Source organism: Salminus brasiliensis, chromosome 7 (genome assembly GCF_030463535.1).
Source record: "Salminus brasiliensis chromosome 7, fSalBra1.hap2, whole genome shotgun sequence".
NCBI classification, from domain to species: Eukaryota; Metazoa; Chordata; class Actinopteri; order Characiformes; family Bryconidae; genus Salminus; species Salminus brasiliensis.
In genome coordinates this window covers 15160761-15179819 of record NC_132884.1, presented here as the reverse complement: position 1 = coordinate 15179819, position 19059 = coordinate 15160761, and the positions used below count along the sequence as shown (strand labels likewise).

The 19059-nt window shown below is 39.9% G+C and overlaps 2 protein-coding genes across 2 annotated transcripts in view; both read left to right on the top strand.

Moving 5' to 3' along the window:
- Nucleotides 1-1708: 1708 nt before the first annotated feature.
- On the top strand, nucleotides 1709-6023 carry unc50 (unc-50 homolog (C. elegans)). The gene is made up of 6 exons (XM_072682961.1): nucleotides 1709-1813; nucleotides 3030-3310; nucleotides 3799-3919; nucleotides 4027-4166; nucleotides 4277-4384; nucleotides 5070-6023. The coding sequence occupies exons 2-6, from the start codon at nucleotides 3031-3033 to the stop codon at nucleotides 5204-5206; spliced, it is 786 nt and encodes a 261-aa protein (XP_072539062.1). The 5' UTR covers nucleotides 1709-1813; nucleotide 3030; the 3' UTR covers nucleotides 5207-6023.
- A 1277-nt stretch (nucleotides 6024-7300) lies between these two features.
- The window catches only part of slc25a12 (solute carrier family 25 member 12), a 16701-nt gene continuing 4942 nt past the window's right edge, over nucleotides 7301-19059 (top strand). Inside the window, exons 1-14 of the mRNA XM_072683985.1 lie at nucleotides 7301-7326; nucleotides 8194-8247; nucleotides 12076-12221; nucleotides 13918-14033; nucleotides 14642-14781; nucleotides 15194-15340; nucleotides 16345-16483; nucleotides 16832-16925; nucleotides 17162-17246; nucleotides 17509-17590; nucleotides 17712-17870; nucleotides 18157-18209; nucleotides 18297-18377; nucleotides 18551-18691. Of these exons, the coding sequence (XP_072540086.1) occupies nucleotides 7315-7326; nucleotides 8194-8247; nucleotides 12076-12221; nucleotides 13918-14033; nucleotides 14642-14781; nucleotides 15194-15340; nucleotides 16345-16483; nucleotides 16832-16925; nucleotides 17162-17246; nucleotides 17509-17590; nucleotides 17712-17870; nucleotides 18157-18209; nucleotides 18297-18377; nucleotides 18551-18691 (1449 nt within the window). The 5' untranslated portion in view covers nucleotides 7301-7314. The remainder of the gene's footprint in view (nucleotides 7327-8193; nucleotides 8248-12075; nucleotides 12222-13917; nucleotides 14034-14641; nucleotides 14782-15193; nucleotides 15341-16344; nucleotides 16484-16831; nucleotides 16926-17161; nucleotides 17247-17508; nucleotides 17591-17711; nucleotides 17871-18156; nucleotides 18210-18296; nucleotides 18378-18550; nucleotides 18692-19059) is intronic.

Here is a 19059-nt window from a genome sequence, read left to right as displayed (position 1 = left end):
TTCTCAGGGTACGCCCGTGTCCGTGTTACCTTCTGGCTCTCTCCTTTTAATTATGCTGTGATAATCAGACCTGCCGGAGTCGTCAGACATACCCAGATGCTGATTCTCAACATTCTCTGCACTCCATAAAATTCCTCTTAGAACTAACTTTTCTCTCTTTACCTTCTTTGAGTAAATGACCACCCAGCCCGATCTGCAGGAAGATGAGGTCCCCTCTACCTGCATCTAACCAGCTGCCACCTACCAGTCCGGCCAGCGGGTCCCCCCCCAACCCGCCACCACCCATGGCTCACCCGCCTGCCGCTGCTGCCTGTTTGGTGGCCGTGCTGAAACCTAGATGGACTCGTGCCTGTCTGACACTATTAATATCACCACTATCAACTTTCTGTTGTATCTGCTTTGGTAATTTTTATCATTAATGTTTAAAACAGTCTGGCCAGAGGAGGATGGGTCCCCCTTGTGAGTGTTGGTTCCTCCCAAGGTTTCTTCCTCCAGCTCTGAGGGAGTTTTTCCTTGCCACTGTCGCCATTGGCTTGCTCACGGGGGTCTTTGACGCTTCATGTTATTCCTTCTTTCTTCTCTGTCTCTGTTCTTTATTAAGTACTAATTATGTAAAGCTGCTTTGTGACGACAACAGTTGTAAAAAGCGCTATACAAATAAATTTGACTTGACTTGACTTGATTAAGGATCTTAATTAATATAAGCTTAGAATTAGAAATAGAAATAGATTAACTGTGTAAATTACATCTAATTAAACGTATATTCAATCAAATTGACAGGTCTAAATATAAGCTCAAAGATTAATTATTTATAATACTATATATGATAATACAGTAGCATACAATCAAATTAATTTATTCTTTAGTTTAAACTAGTACGTAGCTATTTATAGAATTAAGGCTTTTGAAATACTTAATATTCTTTATACAATTACAAAACTATATAATACTGTTAAAAATGAATGTATATACCAAATGGAAATGCTTTATTTATGCTAAAATAAAAATATATGAACGGTGATTTATGGATGGCCAAGTCCTGCTACTGTGCCCAGTCAGACAGTAGACAGGACAGGGCAGGAAGGCACCCAGTCATGACTGAATCGCAGGTTAGTAATCTAGCCTTCTGTTTTATTGGGCGAGAATGCTAATGGCTAATGTCAGCACGGTTAAACGCTCATAACTAGCTGTGAGCTGGCGATAGTGTGGCAACATCAGGAGATATTGTTGCTTTCGTGATTCGGTTAAAGACTTTCATCACCACACCGCCTTCAGAGACAACGTGGACAGCGTGAACAGCAAGGCATCAAGGCGTCAAGGCATCAAGGCATCAAGGCGTCAAGGCATCAAGGCATCAAGGCGTCAAGGCATCAAGTCAAGGCTACCTACTTCCAGTTTCAGGCACAGCCAGTCTGCCATTGTCGCAAAATGTTAGTGCTAGCTAGTTTTCTCTTGAGTAAGAAATAAAGCTAGCAGCTGTCTGTTTAAATAATAAATCAAGTATTTAATTTACTTATTATAATTAATTATTTAACAAGTGGATTATGCCGCACATTGTAACGGTATCAGGCACGTATTGACCACTATTATGAGTCTTAACGATCAAGGCTCCCTTTAAAACCAGCCCCTAATAGAACTACATTTACCATACCGCTTTGGAACTACAAAAAAACAACGTAATGACGTAGATGACGCAAGACGTGACTACGTGTTCAGATGACACAGGAAGCTGGAAGAGGCAGACTTGAGTTTCTAGTTGTGAAAAAAAGGACGAATTTGTCCAGTCTCTGCGGAGATACTGCTGCCACAGCAGGTATGTATAAGTTGTGAATTTGCGGAGCGTGTAGAAGAGGGAGCTGGTAGTGGAGCGTGTCCTGAACCGTGTGCTGGCGATGTTCAAAATGTCAACAGTGAGGCCCCAGATATCGGCTGCAGGTCGCTGACGCTGTTTATACAGTCACATTCTGTGTAAATCAGTTTAATGGGCAATTCCTTTAGATTTCAGCACCTTCGAGAAGTCATACGTGGTAAATTGGGGGTTCAACTCGAAGTCGAGTTGGATGCCTGTTGGAGGCTTGAGTGGACGTCCTGTCTGATCTTTGCTCCTATATGGACTTTTATAAAGTCCAGGTTTGAAATTCATCGATTGGTCCCATTTATGTGCAGTACTGCTCTAACTTCTCTTTTCACGAGGTTTTACCCTGTTAACGTGGTTTTACTAAGAGGGTAGAGTAGAAGTCGCCAATTCCACTAATGGCCACTGGAGTTCTGCAGCTTGGTGATTGTCTTGCTCTTACACACCAAATAGTTTGAGGTTTATTCACTCGTACATAGTAGATCCAACCTGTTAAGTAACAAATTTAATTAAATGTGTTTTAAAGAAAAAAAAAAAAAATCACTGAACTGTCCTGGACCCTGACCCCCCAGAACCAAACCTGATCCCAGCACCTGGGATAGATGAAGAGGACAGCAGTCAAGTGTCATTTTAACGCACACATTAGATGCGATTTCCCTGATCACACACACCTACTGAACATGGTTATTGACTGATGCATTGGGTCAGGTTAGTGTCCAGAGTGTCCTGCTTAGACAACGTCTACATGTATACACCCACATTCACTTCATCAGAAACCCTCCTTTATAGATCCTTTACCAAAGGTCAGTTTCTGACCATAAAGCTGCTCTTGGTTGGATGTTTGTGTGTTAATGTCATCTAGCAGTGACATTGATGTATGTAAAAAAAAAAAAAATAAAATAAAAAAAAAACAACTCTACTGCCACTACCACTGACCACTGTGCGAATAATGGTCCACCATTCAAGTAATAGCTGGTCAGCAGCAGCCCTGAAGTCAGAGGGGGGCTAATGAATTGGGCATCAATAGATGGATTACATTTGGGTTGTAGTTGTACACCTCTATAAGGAATGTATAAGGTGGGTGAATGGTGAGTGTACATACAAACTGGATTATGTTTTTTTAGCCTGTTGGTCCACCTATAATAACCAATATTTTCCCCCTGTTTTGTCGCAGTATGTTGCCCACCACCGCGTATTCCCCCCAGAACCAGGGCAATGGCAGCCTGAACTCGCGGGACGCAGCACGGCACACGGCCAGTGCTAAGCGCTACAAATACCTACGCAGGCTTCTGCACTTCAAACAGATGGACTTTGAGTTTGCCATGTGGCAAATGCTTTACCTGTTCACGTTACCGCAGAGAGTTTACCGCAACTTCCACTACCGGAAACAAACAAAGGACCAGTGGGCCCGGGATGACCCTGCTTTTCTGGTGCTGCTCAGCATCTGGCTCTGCGGTCAGTACGCTGAAGAGCTGGGGGTGGGAATGTGGGGATTGCACTAAATAGAGATGTGCATGGCTGTTAAAATGTTAATAATTAGCAACATAGTGTTTAATTAAAAATGTGTGTAGTAATGAATACAAAATCAAATTTATTAAGAATCACAGGCATTATTAAATCAGTAAATCGACGGCAACTTCTGGTACAGTCACCTCTTACGTGTGCTGTAAACGAAAGTTAAATAAAGTTAAAAAATAATTCTTATTGATGCATTTGAATATTACTCATCTCAAAACAGTGTGTGTGTGTGTTCACTACCACAGATGGGTTAAATGCTGAGGACACATTTCGCTGTACATAGTACAGAAATACGTGCACCATAACCAAAAATACAATACCTCAGCAGTACAAACATTGTGATAAAGGGTAGCCTGTAACACCCTGCCCTGCCTTTGTTTTGAGTGAATGAGCATGGATGTGCTGTTTTGTGTTCTGTTCTGCAGTGTCCACAGTGGGCTTTGGCCTGGTGCTGGATATGGGCTTTTTTGAAACTCTGAAGCTGTTACTGTGGGTGGTGTTCATCGACTGCATCGGAGTGGGACTTCTCATTTCCACACTCATGTGGTGAGGGCAAAGGCAGAGCTCCTTAACTATAATCTAATTGCTGTATTACAAATGATTTCAAATAATAATAATTTCTTCATTAGATCTGTTTTGCGTTCTTGTTGTAGGATCGTCACTAATAAATACCTCATGAAGCATCGGAGTAAAGATTATGATGTGGAGTGGGGCTATGCTTTTGATGTCCATCTAAATGCTTTCTACCCTCTGTTGGTCATTTTGCACTTCCTACAGTTGTTTTTCATCAACCGTGAGTATTCCTAGCAGAATTATAATATCCCTGAATAGCCATGCTGTAAAGCTGTAAAATGATTCTGTTGTCCATTTCTGACTCTTTTGTTTTCCCCCTGTTTTTAATAGATATTGTGGTCATAAACTCAGATGGGTTTCTGGGATGTTTTGTTGGGAATACATTGTGGCTTGTTGCCATTGGCTACTACATATACATCACATTTCTTGGCTACAGTGGTAAGTGTATAATCCTTATTAGTTTAAATTGAGTCTTATTAATGTATTCGTCGTATTATTTGAATTATTATGTTTTTCTTCCATGTGTTTTTGTTTCCTTTGCAGTACAATGGTACATTTTAATGTATGACAGGTTCTATATAAATGTTATTGAATTATTATTGTTATTATTATTATTATTATCAGCAGCAGAGGAGCAAGGAATTATGCCGCATTAATAGGAAAACATACAAAGTAGAGACACTGGTGTGACTTTTTGCTTTACTTTCAATGTATTTACATGGTAGTATACCTTGTTCCTGAGAAGTAGCCAATCAAGTCCTCTCCATGTTTCATGCGAGTGTTCATCATAAACCTTATGCTGTCATGTGCATGGGGTTAGTCATAGCCTGAGTGTCTTAACCTGGATGAACAGAGAAAGTTATGAAACACCGTCATAAAACGACATGACAGCAGCTGCAGTTGTTTGGTTTTGTGAAGATAAAACTTTCATGAAGGTGCTTTGTGAGCTCCAGGACAAAGCATGTTTACACAGTTAATGCTTACATGTAATCTGAACAGCAAACAGTAGGGATGATAAGGAATTTTTTATTTATATTCTCCTAATATCTTAATTTTTTATTATTATTTATTTTAATAAATGATAATAGACTCCACCTCCATTCTCCATCATCTGTTTTTCTAGCACTGCCCTTCCTGAAGAACACAGTCATCCTCCTCTACCCTTTCGCTCTGCTTGGAGTTCTCTATGTTCTCTCCATCACCCTGGGCTGGAACTTCACTAGAGGCCTCTGCTGGTTCTATAAGTACAGAGTCCAGTAGGGGACGACATGACACTGATTTAAAATGGACATTAGCTGTGTCAGCCTGGATTCTGCAGCTTTCAGAGACTTTGTGGACATCGCTCTCACTCCTTGGACTTAATCGCTTTTGTATACTTTGTAAATAACAGTTTGACTGTAGATACAACAAGAGAAAAGAATGTGGGAAATGTTTATAAAGTTTTGTTTGTTTGTTTTTTGATATCCTTTAATGTTTCTGATATTGACAGCGGGTGAAAAGCCAACCTTTTTATGTTAAGGAATCATAAATGTTATGATGGATTTCCTTTGTGGGTGCGCTTTATGATTCTCCATCAGAACACATTCAATAAACAGGTTTTTATAGTACCACATTGCTGAAAAAAATCTAGAACTGTCTATTAATGCCTGCTTATTTGTACCTCTGCAGAGTTAAACATGGGAGGGGTACTGAAAGGACTGGTGTTCAGCACAGTTTCCTGGTTTCCCTATTTTAACACACTGGCTAAACTTGGATATTAACTGTTATGTTGAATCGAGTGTGTTTAAGCTTAAAAATAACCAAACGGTGTAGTAATCCAGCCATCTGAGACCAGAGGACCCCTCTAATGTTATAACAAGTCCCAAATGGTAATGGGATACTAACACACCTAGCCCAGCTATTCAGCTAATTAACAAGCCCTTCCTGAATTAGGAAACCCTTGCTGCAATGACATGTGCAGGGCAAGGGTCCTCCAGGACCAGGGTTGGACACCACTAAAATACCAACTGTAGATCTTTTCACCATATCTTTTATTTCATGATGGTACCCTTCTTAAAGTACAGTCTGCATACTGTTTCAGTGATATGGCCGTAAAAAATATTTTTTAATAATTTTTAATTATTAATAAAGGACTGGTCATTTTAAATGTAGACCAATGATATATTTGTAAGTGAGGCTGGATATCATTTTAAGGTTTTTACATAATTTAGATGCCAGCACAGCCTGTCTCACTGCAAAGCCAAATACAGCTTTAATCCTGAAGTCTCCTGACCTCTGGGAATCCCACATGCAGTAAATTGAAGTCACTCTGTTTCTGTTAACTATTTTGTAGAGGAATTTGGGGGTATTTTGGACATGTTAACAGTTTCCAGAGGCACTGGAAAGATTACATGCTTCACGTCAAACTGGCGAACAGCACATCTGAAAACATGAGGCCAAGTGGTCATTAGACATAATGCGGGCTGTGAAACACCTGGATACCTGAAGCTAATAGGAGAGAGGTAAAGGACGGTCATAATAGGCAATACTCACCATATCCAGTTCACTAAAAGTCTGGATTTTAGCCTTTATCTCTGTATGGCTATATATATGTCCATGTAAATCTCGGGGTAAAACGCAGACAGTATGAGTTCCCCTTAGTAAATTGGTAGAGTCCATTACTACAGGAGGTAGCTAGCTATACAGCTATTGCGCAAACTCAACACAAGCCACTCCCACAGCCTCTTACATCAGCCCCACAGACCGAGCTCACTTACACTGTTACAGACTTTCGTGTAAAATTGAACATATTGCTGGGAGGCTTTAAATTTAATGTACTTTTAGGGTACATGTATGCCCCTCCATCCAGCATTGGCCCTCCGGTCCTGTCGGAGCGCGAGACTTCGGTAGCGCCGTAGTGATGGGAAGTTCGACTCAATGTACTGAACCGATTCCTTCCATCGGATTCAATTTTCGCTGCTGCGGGCTCTCTCTATCTCTCTCTCTCTCTTTCGCTCTCTCTCTCTACACACACATAAGTATGTATCGCTTCTGCTGAGAGAGAGAGAGAGAGAGAGAAAGAGAGATAAAAATAGAGAGAGCCCGCAGCAGCGAAAATGAATATATATATATATTATAATAATACAATAATATTCATTTTATATAGGTATGTAAAAATAAAAATATGGTCAAGTTTGTATCATTTTTATTAGAATAGTTATTAGGTAGTTTTACTAAAATCATTCAGTCAATAACGTGCACCTAATTAGGCGCTGGAGAAAAAAAAAAAGGTTCGGTTCACTTTGACCACTGAATCGGTTCGGTTAAATTTTGGTGAGGAACCGATTCAAAAGAACGATTCGGAAGGCTAGTGACATCACATATGCAGCATGGCGGCCAAGGTGACTCCAGCTTACACGGCGTCTGACTAAAAATGTGCTTTTAATTAGATGCAGAACATTTAAAAAAATGCTTAATGCCTCTCGGGAATGGTAGATAAGGGCTTTAAGGGGTTGGTTTGGTAGCGGTGTGTGGAGATATGAGCTGTTGCTGCAGCTGTAGCGCTGCTCTCCTTCTGCTCCTTCTGCTTTCGGACCAGCTTTAAGCAGCTCCTAGTAACCAGAAGAAGGTACAAGACGGGGCAGAAATGCCTCCAGCTTCGGGGTTCTCTGGTGTTTTTGGTCCAGAAAGCGATCAGCATCTCGTTCTGGATGCCGGGTTCCCGGGCAGCGCGCTGATCTCGGCAGTGCTACTGTACTGAAAAGGCGGTAGTAGCTAGTGTTTTACTGGAGATCTGGGTGAAGCTGTTTTTGTCACCCATCTCAGGTTGATGAGGTCATTGAGGTCTGCTGGTAGTTTGGATGGCTGTTTTGCTCTTTTCTTGGTGTAGTTTTGTGAGACACTCCTGTGGACCTTAAAGTGTCCTTGTGCTGTTTGTGTTGGTCTTGTGGTGTTTATGGGGTGTGTGTGGTGTATAGGCTGTAGTAGAAGGCCTGAGCTCGCAGCAGCAGCAGCAGTAAGTGGAGTTAAATAGCTGGTACTACACTATAGTACAGCTGATGCTGAATTAGTGGGTGAAATGTGCTAGGTTTGTATCTGCAGGGTTGGAAAGTATGGGCAACGTCTTTGCTTGGGTACCTTTCTGAGCATGGTGTAATTTAGGATGGGCGTTCTTGGGCTTTATGAATCTCTGGACTAAAAGAATACATGCTAAATTTACAGCATCTATCCCTGCCCAACTGTGAGCTGCAGTCTGGTTGTGTTCACAGGTTCAGTCAACCAAAAGGGCCGACCCGAATGAGCTGAAGGTCATCTTTCTGAAGGTAAGGATATGTTGATGTTATTCCAACACTATTCCAATACCAAGTTCTTAAATTAGGACGTCCACCCCGGTATGGCCTCAAATGGTTTGTTTTCCTTTCACCAGTGTCCCATTATGGTATTGGCATTTTCTTTACCATGTAAAAAGAGTTGCTGTTCTTTGTTATTGTTTTCAGTGAATTTGGGATGCCAGACTTCTTACATTTACATTTACATTTATGGCATTTAGCAGACGCTCTTATCCAGAGCGACTTACAAGGTTACTCGTATTACAGAGGAGGGCCAATGTAGTGTTAGGAGTCTTGCCCAAGGACTCTTATTGGTGTAGCACAGCACAGTCACCCAGACCGGGAATCGAACCCTGGTCTCCCACATGGTGTTGTTGTAACACAATGGTAGGTGGTGGTGTTATCTGTTGCGCCACACCAACCACTTCTTTTAGCTGAGCATCCACCTTTTCTTTTTTTAACACCTACCGCCTGCAGTATAAAACCTTTAGAGTGAAAAGGATTTGAGATTGATTATTTATTTATTTATTTATTTATTTATTTATTTATTTATCAAATCAAATCGCCGCATTGTCGTCAGGCTGAGATTTGCACCTATCTGTTTTGGTTTCGTGTGAAGATCCAGAATTGCAAGATGTAGCTAGGTGACCTAAAGTCGCTTTTTTTTTTTTTTACACACCCCTTTCTAAAGCCGGCGGATAAGAACTACAGGCTTATTTTACAGCTTAATTTAGTGTGAGGCAACGCTGGTGATTTGTAAATGCTGGGTGTTTGTTGTGAAATCGTGCAGCAGGTGCATTGTGCCATTGTGCAGATTAGATAGCAGTGTAAAGTGTCAATCTCTCCTCCCATTTCTCTCTAAGTCTCAGTGTGGTGGTTTCCAAGCAATATTAATTTAATTATATATTTACAATATATATATTATAATATATATATTTTTTTTGTAGTGGGCTTTCATGACTGTGGCATCCAAAAGCGCTTCAGAAACAAAACGTATACAGTATACAGTAAGACTGGGCAATATAGCACAAATATTTTCATGATACCAGTACGTGATATTTTGACACCCAGGCCAAATGTTAGTGAACTCCTCTGCCATTGGTCAGAGTTTGTTAAATGCTGATGATGTCAGTAATATGCTCAGGAAAGTGTATAGCGTTAACATTTATTATAATGATAATGAAATATTATTGTGTTGCCCACCTGCAGGGGTGCTGCCTGGGAGTTTGTGGGCCCCATGAAAACATATTACTCTGTGTCCCACGACTCTTAACTAGTTCTGCCAAAAAACAAAAAAAAAAGCATTTTTTAGGGCCTCTGTTAGTCACATCCTCCTTTACGGTGCCTCTGTCCACCTGAAGTATAAAGTAGTATTTATAGGCATTTGCATTTAAATAGAAAGATTGAAAAGGGTTTAAGGGTTGGATTTACTAAAACAACCATTTCCAACCTCTTATTTCTTGGAATTAAACTGCCTTGCTGTTTACGGTTACCTTAAAGATATGTCAATAAACATTAGACAACACTCAGTCACTTGATGGTGCTAACCTGCTGTTGGGACATCAGGACCACAGTGAATCTGAACAGGCTATTTCTTTTTTTTTTTTTTTTTTACCGTTTAGTTTCCATAAATGGGCTGTGTAATCTAGGAAGTATCTATGGTTTTCAGTGATGACTTTTAATAATGTGTGTGGGTGTGATGATGTTGAATGGCTGTACACAACCAGAAATCCAATCTGGGCTGGATTTCCCAACAGCATCCTAGCACGAAGACGATTCTTAAGTGGTCACTTTAGATGATTGTAATGCAAGGATACTTTTGGGTAACTAATCTGAGTGTCTCCCACTGAATGAAGAATTTTATATATATATGTGAGTGTGAGTGTGAGAGAGAGAGAATATGAGAATATGAATGATGTTTGGGCAATATGAGAATGTTATTGTCAGTATGGTAATACTATGGTAATGGCTGATGGGTGTATAGTAACTGCTTAAACTGGTGACAAGTAGCTGATCAGATGTCAGAGCTTTATATGCTTCTAGTAATTTGAATTACAATATTCATGTTTAAGCATGAAAACACTTTGACAAACATTTTATATATATATATATTCTGTGTTTTCTTAAATGTGGCACAACTGTTTTCCTGGTTCAACATGTTTGTTCAAAACCTCAGAAACTCTACATACGTAATATGTACTGTGCATCATCAGCCTTGGAGTACTACTTCAAAACTTACTTCCACTGCTTCTGCTCTTTCCTTTCTTCACCTGTTCTGAACTGAAAGCCTGCGAGGCCCCAGGTGGTTTGGGCGGAGCTTGAAATCAGCGAGTCATGCTGGATAAAAATGGCGTTAGGTTGTCTTCTGGCTGGTTAGTTAAAGCTGAATCCTGTTGCGTTGTGCGTTTCTTTGTTCTCGTTCTTTCTTATTTTTTCCCACACTAGTCTTTCAAGAATCCGCTTGTGACGGATGGCGTGAGATGGCAGGAGAATGCTTTAGCATAATTATGGGTTGTTGGCAAGCACTTAGTAGGATGGTATTGTACAGTCGGGTAAATGTCTTGAATTCCAGTACAGGGCATATATTATTTTGTGAAAGTCCCTGTATGCTAGAACGTCTATACGAGACATCATCACAGCTGTTGCCTGAGGAATGCTGTGTTCAGGAATTACTTGGAAAACTGGAAATAAATAATAACTGGAAGTCGGAATGTTGTTTTTTATCAGATGATTAACTAGTAAATGCAACATCACTCCATTCAGGTGATTGTCGGAAGATCCTCTCGCTAAGCATGGAGATCTGTAGGATATCAGAAAACAACGACTTTGAGTCAAAATATCAAACGAAACAATTGAATTAGAATAGAAATTAATTGAATGAGTAGAAGAAAGGGGGAAAAAAATGAATTTAAAAACATGCGGAAATGGTAAAATGTGTCTCTCGTATAGATAGACTAGACTTTACTGACTGATCAAGTGCAATTTACAAGTGGTACAAACAAGTATTTCCCAGTTTCTGCTCCGTCACCACTTGTGCGCAGCATAAGCCTGAACCCACCCACAGCTCCTGACTCTTCAAGAAAGGGGTTTTAGAGTTGATTAAGGTTGCTGATACATTTTAACTGAGAACATAGAATAAAATGAGTGACCTCTAAACAGTATATAGACTTTGTAGCTGTTCATTCATGCAACGAATACTTGTGTATATCAGAGCATTAGATGTTTGAACATTGTGTTGATGTTCAGACGTGTGTATATATATATATATATGAGATGTAGTGGGAGTGTAGTGTTATTCTCTTTTCTTCTTCTTTTTACTTCATTATAATGCCTTGGTTCCTCTCAAGGATTCCTCCTCTCAATCTGTGGGAGTTGTTCCTCGCCACCTTGACTTCCTTTGGCAGATGTTAGCTTGCTCAAAAGAGGCTCAGACCCCATTTTCTGTAAAGCTGCTTTGTGACAACAGTTGTTGTGAAAAGCACTATATTCAAATTCAGATATATTTCTAAAGACTTTTAATGTAGCCATATTACATGTTGATAAAATGTTGTTTAGTCAGTATGTTAATGTTGAAATGTCAGATTATGTTGTGTGTGTCAAAAACACAAAATATTTTCTTCCAGTCCAATATTTGGAGCTGCTCCTTTCTTTTTTTGCCCTACTCAAGGATGCCCAAACTAAAAGATCTAAATAGATTTTTGTTAGCTAAAATTCAAAGCTTTGTTCAACATGCATGTACAGGGTTTGTATTCAGATCTGTGCTTGTTTCTTTTTTGTTTTGTTTTGTTTTTTTTTACGGGATTTTTTTCCCCTCTCCCTCAGCATGCGAGTGTTGCGGATAAGGATGGCGAGCGGTTTATGACCCCCAGTGATTTTGTGCAGAAGTATTTGGGCCTCCACACGCAGATCCATCACAACCCCAAAACTGTGCAGCTGCTGGCCGGAGTGGCAGATACCACAAAGGATGGGTAAGACCAACCAAAAGGAGCACATCCTTACAATGTAAATGAAGAATAAATATACTTAATTAAAAAAAAAAAAAGAGTGAAAGACTGGGCAGAAAAGTTCTGGTTATTGGTATGATTTCCACTGTAATGTGTGGTGGCCGTCTCATAGAATGTGTTTTTAATAGAGAGCGTTAGTGTCGTTTGTAAATACGCTTGCATGTATTTCACTGAGCAGTCCACAGTTAGACATAAAGCTAAAGGGAGGAGGGGAAAAAAAGGTTAAACTTAAGTGGTTGTGAATTTCTTTTGCATTTAGATCTATCTGCCTATTTGACCTACAGCAGTTTAGCCTCACCCATTCATATTTGAATATGCCACAAGACAGAACAGAGGTCATTTGCAAATGTAAGCCTTGGCACAGTGATTTAAAAGACCTGTCTATTCTAGGGGAGGAAAACCAGTTAAGCTGAGGTACATAAACCTACATGTTACATAATAATACTTAATATGATATGTCATGATGTATATCATATACTTAATATGATATTAAGTAATGATACTTAATAATGTAAGCAACAAAAAATAAGCAACAAAATAGTGTGTGTATGTGTGATATATACATACATTTGTATGTTAATCAATTTGATTGCATATGTCGCATTCTATGTAAATTCATATTTTTAAACCAAATGTATTTTAATTTGAAATGCATACAAATTCTGATGCATAGTCGACCAGTCTCTCTCTCTCTCTCTCTCTCTCTCTCCTGTTATCTATACAGTAGCATGTAAAGAACCTTAATGGCGTTGCTGAACAGATATAGGCATGCTGTATTACACCTCTATCTGTGGTTAGATAACACTGTGGAAGAACTCTGGCGAAAGCTCGTCTGAAGTTCTTACGAAGCACAAAATCAGTAGTTTGGCAACAAAAAAATATTCTACTTATGCTCCAGGAGACGCATCAAACATAGAAACGTAGGGTGTCTGAATTAGGCTTGTTTACAGCTATAAGGCAGATGTAGCTGGAACGCAATGAGGGAATACAATTAAACTGCATGCTTAAATCGTCACACTGTCTCCAGATGTTTTTGAAGTAATCTCTGTGGTTTGCAGTTATGTCTATAAACATGGGCAAACTTGTGTTATGACCGTTATGTTTTCTGCATTTCGCTGCGGATTGTTTGTAAGTAACAGAGATTCATGTTGCTGTTGCCTCATGTTGGATTGTTTCTTGCAGGGGTGCGGAACCACGTGTATCAGTGAGAGGTTAAGTGTGAAAGTAATGATTCCTGAGCTCCATTCACCTCTACTTAGAAGCTTTTAATTTAGCCCAAATCTGCAAATCTACCAAAACTACTCTTTAAATATACACTTTACATCTAAACCACTCCATTCTGAAAGCGTAACTGCGCTGAAATGCATGAAGTAATTAAGGACGAAATGCTGCATGGCTCAACTCTGATCTGTTTGTATTTTTCTATGTCATGAAATATTCAGTAGAGCGTAAATAGAGAGCAAATTCCAGGTGCTGTTACATTTCTTTAAATTTGGTTTGATATTTTTACTTCTTTGATTTCATTTTTAAATTTTGCATACAGGTTTTCATTTTGTGTTTCCAGTATGTGGTCCTGTTTTTTAGAGGAAGTTTATATGTGTGTTTTAATGTAATCTGTCCTGTCTCTTTCCCTCCCCCCTCCTCTTCACCCACCACGAAGACTGATTTCGTTCCAGGAGTTTTTGGCCTTTGAGTCTGTTCTCTGCGTGCCGGATGCTCTCTTTATCGTGGCCTTTCAGCTATTTGATAAAACTGGAACTGGAGACATTTCCTTTGGTATGTGTACACATTTGTGTTAATTGGCCATAATGTATAATGCCAGAATTGCTTTCTAAATATTTTTTATAAGCAAATGTTTTTTCTCCATGCTCTACCTGGTGGAGAGTTATCAGGAAGTGGATGAGGAAGAAAAAAAATCAGTGAGACACCACAATGTGAATGGAGCTTGATCATGTGACCACACAATGCAAACATTTGGCTCCTAGAAACTCGCTCGTCCTGTGGTAATTTTATTACCGTCCAAATGCGAGAGTTTTATCTCTGAGGAGACATGTAAAATGACAGATGCCCCCCTACCTACTGGGTTTAGGTGGGGCACAGATGGCAGGAGCATCAGTTAAAAAGAATGCTCAACTGGCTAGTGGTTTCTTCTCTAAGCCCCCTTTTACACCTGGTCACGTCATGCGTCTTGAGGATCAGGATTATATCTGGATAAGGCCAAGCCACATATAAACGCACCCAAGACCCATCTGAACCAGATACAAATCCGATAACTCGAAAAACAAAGTAAAGAGGTTTCTCAGTAGATTCTTTTGTAAAAGTTTAGGTGCTGCTTGTATGCTGTAGTGCTTCATGTTCATGTGAATGTGTGTCTGTGTTTGCAGAAAATGTGCGTGATATTTTCAGTCAGACAACAGTTCACCACCACATCCCTTTTAACTGGGACTGTGAGTTTATTCGCCTTCACTTTGGCCACGATCGAACCAAGCGCCTCAGCTACCTGGAGTTCACCCAGTTCCTGCAGGTGACACACCCACAAACAAAAGCTTTCAGTACTTTTATATCAATTATTTCTCACTTTATTAAAAACGTTCTGTGGAAAGTGCCGATTCTGAACGTTTAATCTGCTCCCCATTTGTATTTGGTATTAGAAGGTATTACAATTGGCTCACGTAGTCTTGCTTTACATTTGCTTTGTTGCGGGCTTGAACTTCATACAGAATGTAAATGTGATCAAGTCTGTACCAGTTGTAAGTAATTATATGCAGTTACATTTAAATAAATATGTAATAAGCAATAATAAGTTGAGCAGGATCAACCTAGACTATGCTATCCTTTGCGGTGTTTAACCAGGTACTTGTTAACATGCAGGAAAAATGCAGCAGATGAACTTTCATCACACACTTTCTCTATGATGTTCTTCCTCTGTGCTGTAGGAGCTGCAGTTGGAGCATGCCCGGCAGGCCTTTGCGCAGAAGGACAAAGCCAAGACTGGAGTTATCTCCGCCATGGACTTCAGTGACATAATGTCCACCATCAGACACCACATGCTGACTTCATTCGTTGAGGAAAATCTGGTCTCAGTAAGTGTTTGTGTTTTTGTGGGGGTGCTTCTCTGTGTGTATGTGTGTTCTTGAATTTCGGCGTAGATCATTCAATTGTAAAACATTGCTCACTTTAATTCATGGAGTTTAGCTAGCTAACGCCATTGGTGCCACTCTAGCTAGTATAGATGTCTTTCTTGAGAAAAACTGGATTGTTTGCTTTCATTTTAAGTGAATGGTTAAAATAAATAAATCATGTATCTAGCACTACTAGCACCACAGTCATCAGAACAATAAAAATAAAAGTTGTAAAATGTTTCTGCATTAACTTGCATGAATCTGTTCAGTTGCTTCAGTGTTTGGCAGTAAAATCAATAAATGAAATGTTAACTGTACAAAACCAGCTAAACAAATACTGATCAACACTGGCTAATCAGAAAAGACAGTGTTATGTAATTTAGCTATACAATAAAACATCACGTTCGCTCTTCCTCTTGATTCTTTGAAAACCTATCCAGCACTGAAACCACCTAGTCTAGTTCATCAACTCAACACTACAGTAAAAGCCTTTACTGGATTAACGCGTCGTGTGAGTCTCTTGTAAGAAATTGTGCAGGTTTATACACACACTCTCTCTCTCACACACACAGTGGCAAGAAAAAATATGTGAACCCTTTTTTATGGAACTTTATGATGTTCTGCATTCATTTGTCAAATGTGATCTGATCTTCATCCAAGTCAACCCTTCCCCCGGAAGCAATAACCTCGACCAGGCGCTTCCTGTAGTTGTGAATCAGACCTGCACCAGGAATTTTTGCCCATTTTTACTGGCAGAACTGCCTTAGCTCCGTCATGTTTCTTGAGATCTGTGCTCTGACTTGAACTCAAGGGTTCACATACTTTATCCACTAGTGCTAGTGCTGAGGTCTTTATAGTTGTTCTCAATGAAGACATGAATGAATTATTTTATTGTTTTAGGCCCTTTTTTTATAGAACATAGAAATTTGTCATGTTCTATAATTGGGACTGTTTCCCTTCTGCAGGTAGCTGGTGGTGGAACATCTCACATGGTGAGCTTCTCCTACTTCAATGCCTTCAACTCACTCCTTAACAACATGGAGCTCATCCGCAAAATCTACAGCACACTCGCCGGAACGCGCAAAGACACACTCGTCACTAAAGGTACAATAAAGTTCTTACTCTACTACTACTTTCATCAGAAGGTTTATATATGTTGTCATTTGATTTCTAGAGCTCTGAAGTGATTAACATGCTCCAATAAAGTCTGCAGATGGCCACCCCACAGTTATAGAGTAAATTATTAAGATAATTTATAGTAAGATACAGTGCGGGCTGTTAATACGTTCTGTAATGTTTACAGCAGTATTTACCAATTTATGCAGTTTTTACCATTTTGTGGTGGCTGGATATCTATGGAATATTCTTTCTCCTTCCTTTGGTTTCATGAATTGTTTGGTTTTGTTCTTGGAATGTTTTTTCATGTTCTCTTATCTGTATCTGTCTCTATAGAGGAGTTTGTTCATGCTGCTAATAAGTTTGGTCAGATCACTCCCATGGAGATTGATATTCTCTATCAGCTCTCTGCCCTCCACTCCCAAACTGGGTAATTCTCTCACATTATCCTTACTTGTTTATTCATAAAAAACACAAAAATGGGAAAATGAAGTTTTAACATAACAGCAGATTGTAATACAGTTGCCACTTGAGATCTGAGATTTGTTCTAATTCCTTTCCATCTCTTAATGCACTTCTCTCATTGTCAGACACACATCAGTATATAACATGAAACAACTTCAAGAAGCCTATAAATGTTTTGTTTTCTTCCTCTGCATTTTACAGTAGGCTGAACCTGGCTGACATTGAAAGGATAGCTCCTCTGGAGGAGGGTGCGCTGCCCTATCATCTGGCAGAAGTGCAGAGACAGGTAGGTTGAGGGTGAGGGCTGCTGAGTGGCCAAACTCTTACAGGGTGTTATTATGCAGTAAATGGCACAAGGTTTGTGGCTAGATGCAATAAATTAACTCTTTGTTAATGTACAGCCTACTACAACACCACCCCAAATAAAAGAAAATTTGTTGTGTGATCTTAAAATTTTACCCACCAGTTCTCCTTCAGATGGCAGTGATGCATCAAGTATAAACTACACACTGTTCCCTCTTACCTTCTCTTTTTCTACTCTGACGCAGATGCATGGGGATGCGTCTCGTCCTGTGTGGCTGCAGGCTGCTGAGTCAGCATATCGCTTCACCCTGGGATCCATTGCCGGAGGTAAGTGATCAAATGTATGTAAACTCACACATGGACCATTATTGAAATGAATGCACATATGGGTATGGAGGTTAATTGATTGCTAACCTGTTTGACCTTCTGTTTGTGTGTATGTGCACAGCTACGGGTGCTACAGCAGTGTACCCCATAGACCTGGTGAAAACTCGGATGCAGAATCAGCGTTCCACTGGTTCATTTGTAGGCGAGCTGATGTACAAGAACAGTTTTGACTGTGCCAAGAAAGTCCTCCGGTACGAGGGTTTCTTCGGCTTCTACAGAGGTAAAAAGCTTGTAGGTTTTTTTTTGTTTGTTTGTTTTTTGTTTTATTTAATTTAATTTTTTATTTTTTATTTTTTTTATTTTGTTTTTGGAAAATGCTTAAAGTTCAAGCTTCCCAGCCCAGTTCATTGTAGTCTTTTACCTTCATTTCAGCCTCTGTGCTACGTCTATGGCATATAAACAAAAAGCAGTAAAATACTGATTATGTTGAGTTGACAAGGGTGGGGAGGGGTGGAGTTGTGTAAAATGATTGCTTTAATGTGCTGCATTTCATTGTGTGTGTTTAGGCCTTGTGCCCCAGCTCATTGGAGTAGCTCCAGAGAAAGCCATCAAACTCACTGTAAGTGCCCACACTTAACCCCAGGAGCCTTGGGTTTCATTATCCACCCTGAATATAGTTTAAACCCATACGCCCTATTGCCTGTAGGTGAACGATTTTGTGCGGGACAAGTGCACTCAAAAAGACGGCTCCATCCCTCTGGCAGCAGAGATCCTGGCCGGTGGATGTGTGAGTATTGGATAGGGATCAAGTTTCATGGTGTGTGTGTGGTGTTTTTTATATTTACAATAGTTGAATTTATCTTGTATTATTTGTATGTGTTGTATGTGTATACATTTTTAGTTGTAAATTTAGTAGCTTGTTTCTTATTGTAACAAGTATGTGTAAATGCTCATTTTTAGGCTGGTGGCTCTCAGGTGATTTTCACGAACCCTCTGGAGATTGTAAAGATCCGTCTACAGGTTGCCGGAGAGATCACCACAGGCCCCAGAGTGAGCGCGCTCAGTGTGGTTCGCGACCTTGGCTTCTTCGGCCTCTACAAGGTATACCAGCAATTCTACAGCCAACAGTTATTTCAGCAATCCTCTTATCAGATTAATTGACTAATCTAAGTGCTCCCCTTCTTTGTTTGAAGACTTCTCTATATGGACAGAAGTATTGGGACACCTGCTTGTTTATTGTTTCTTACGAAACCAAGGATATATATGTTTATCCTGCTTCTGTTGGAGTAACTGTCTCTGCTGTCCAGGGAGGGCTAGATTTTTCTACTAGATTTTGGAGCACTGTCAAGATTTGATTGCATTCAGCAACAAGAGTGTTTAGTGAAGCCAGCATGCTAAATAGTCACCACCCCACCTCATCCCCAACTCCTCTTAAAATTATTGGCTGGAGTACCATCATTTCAGACAGC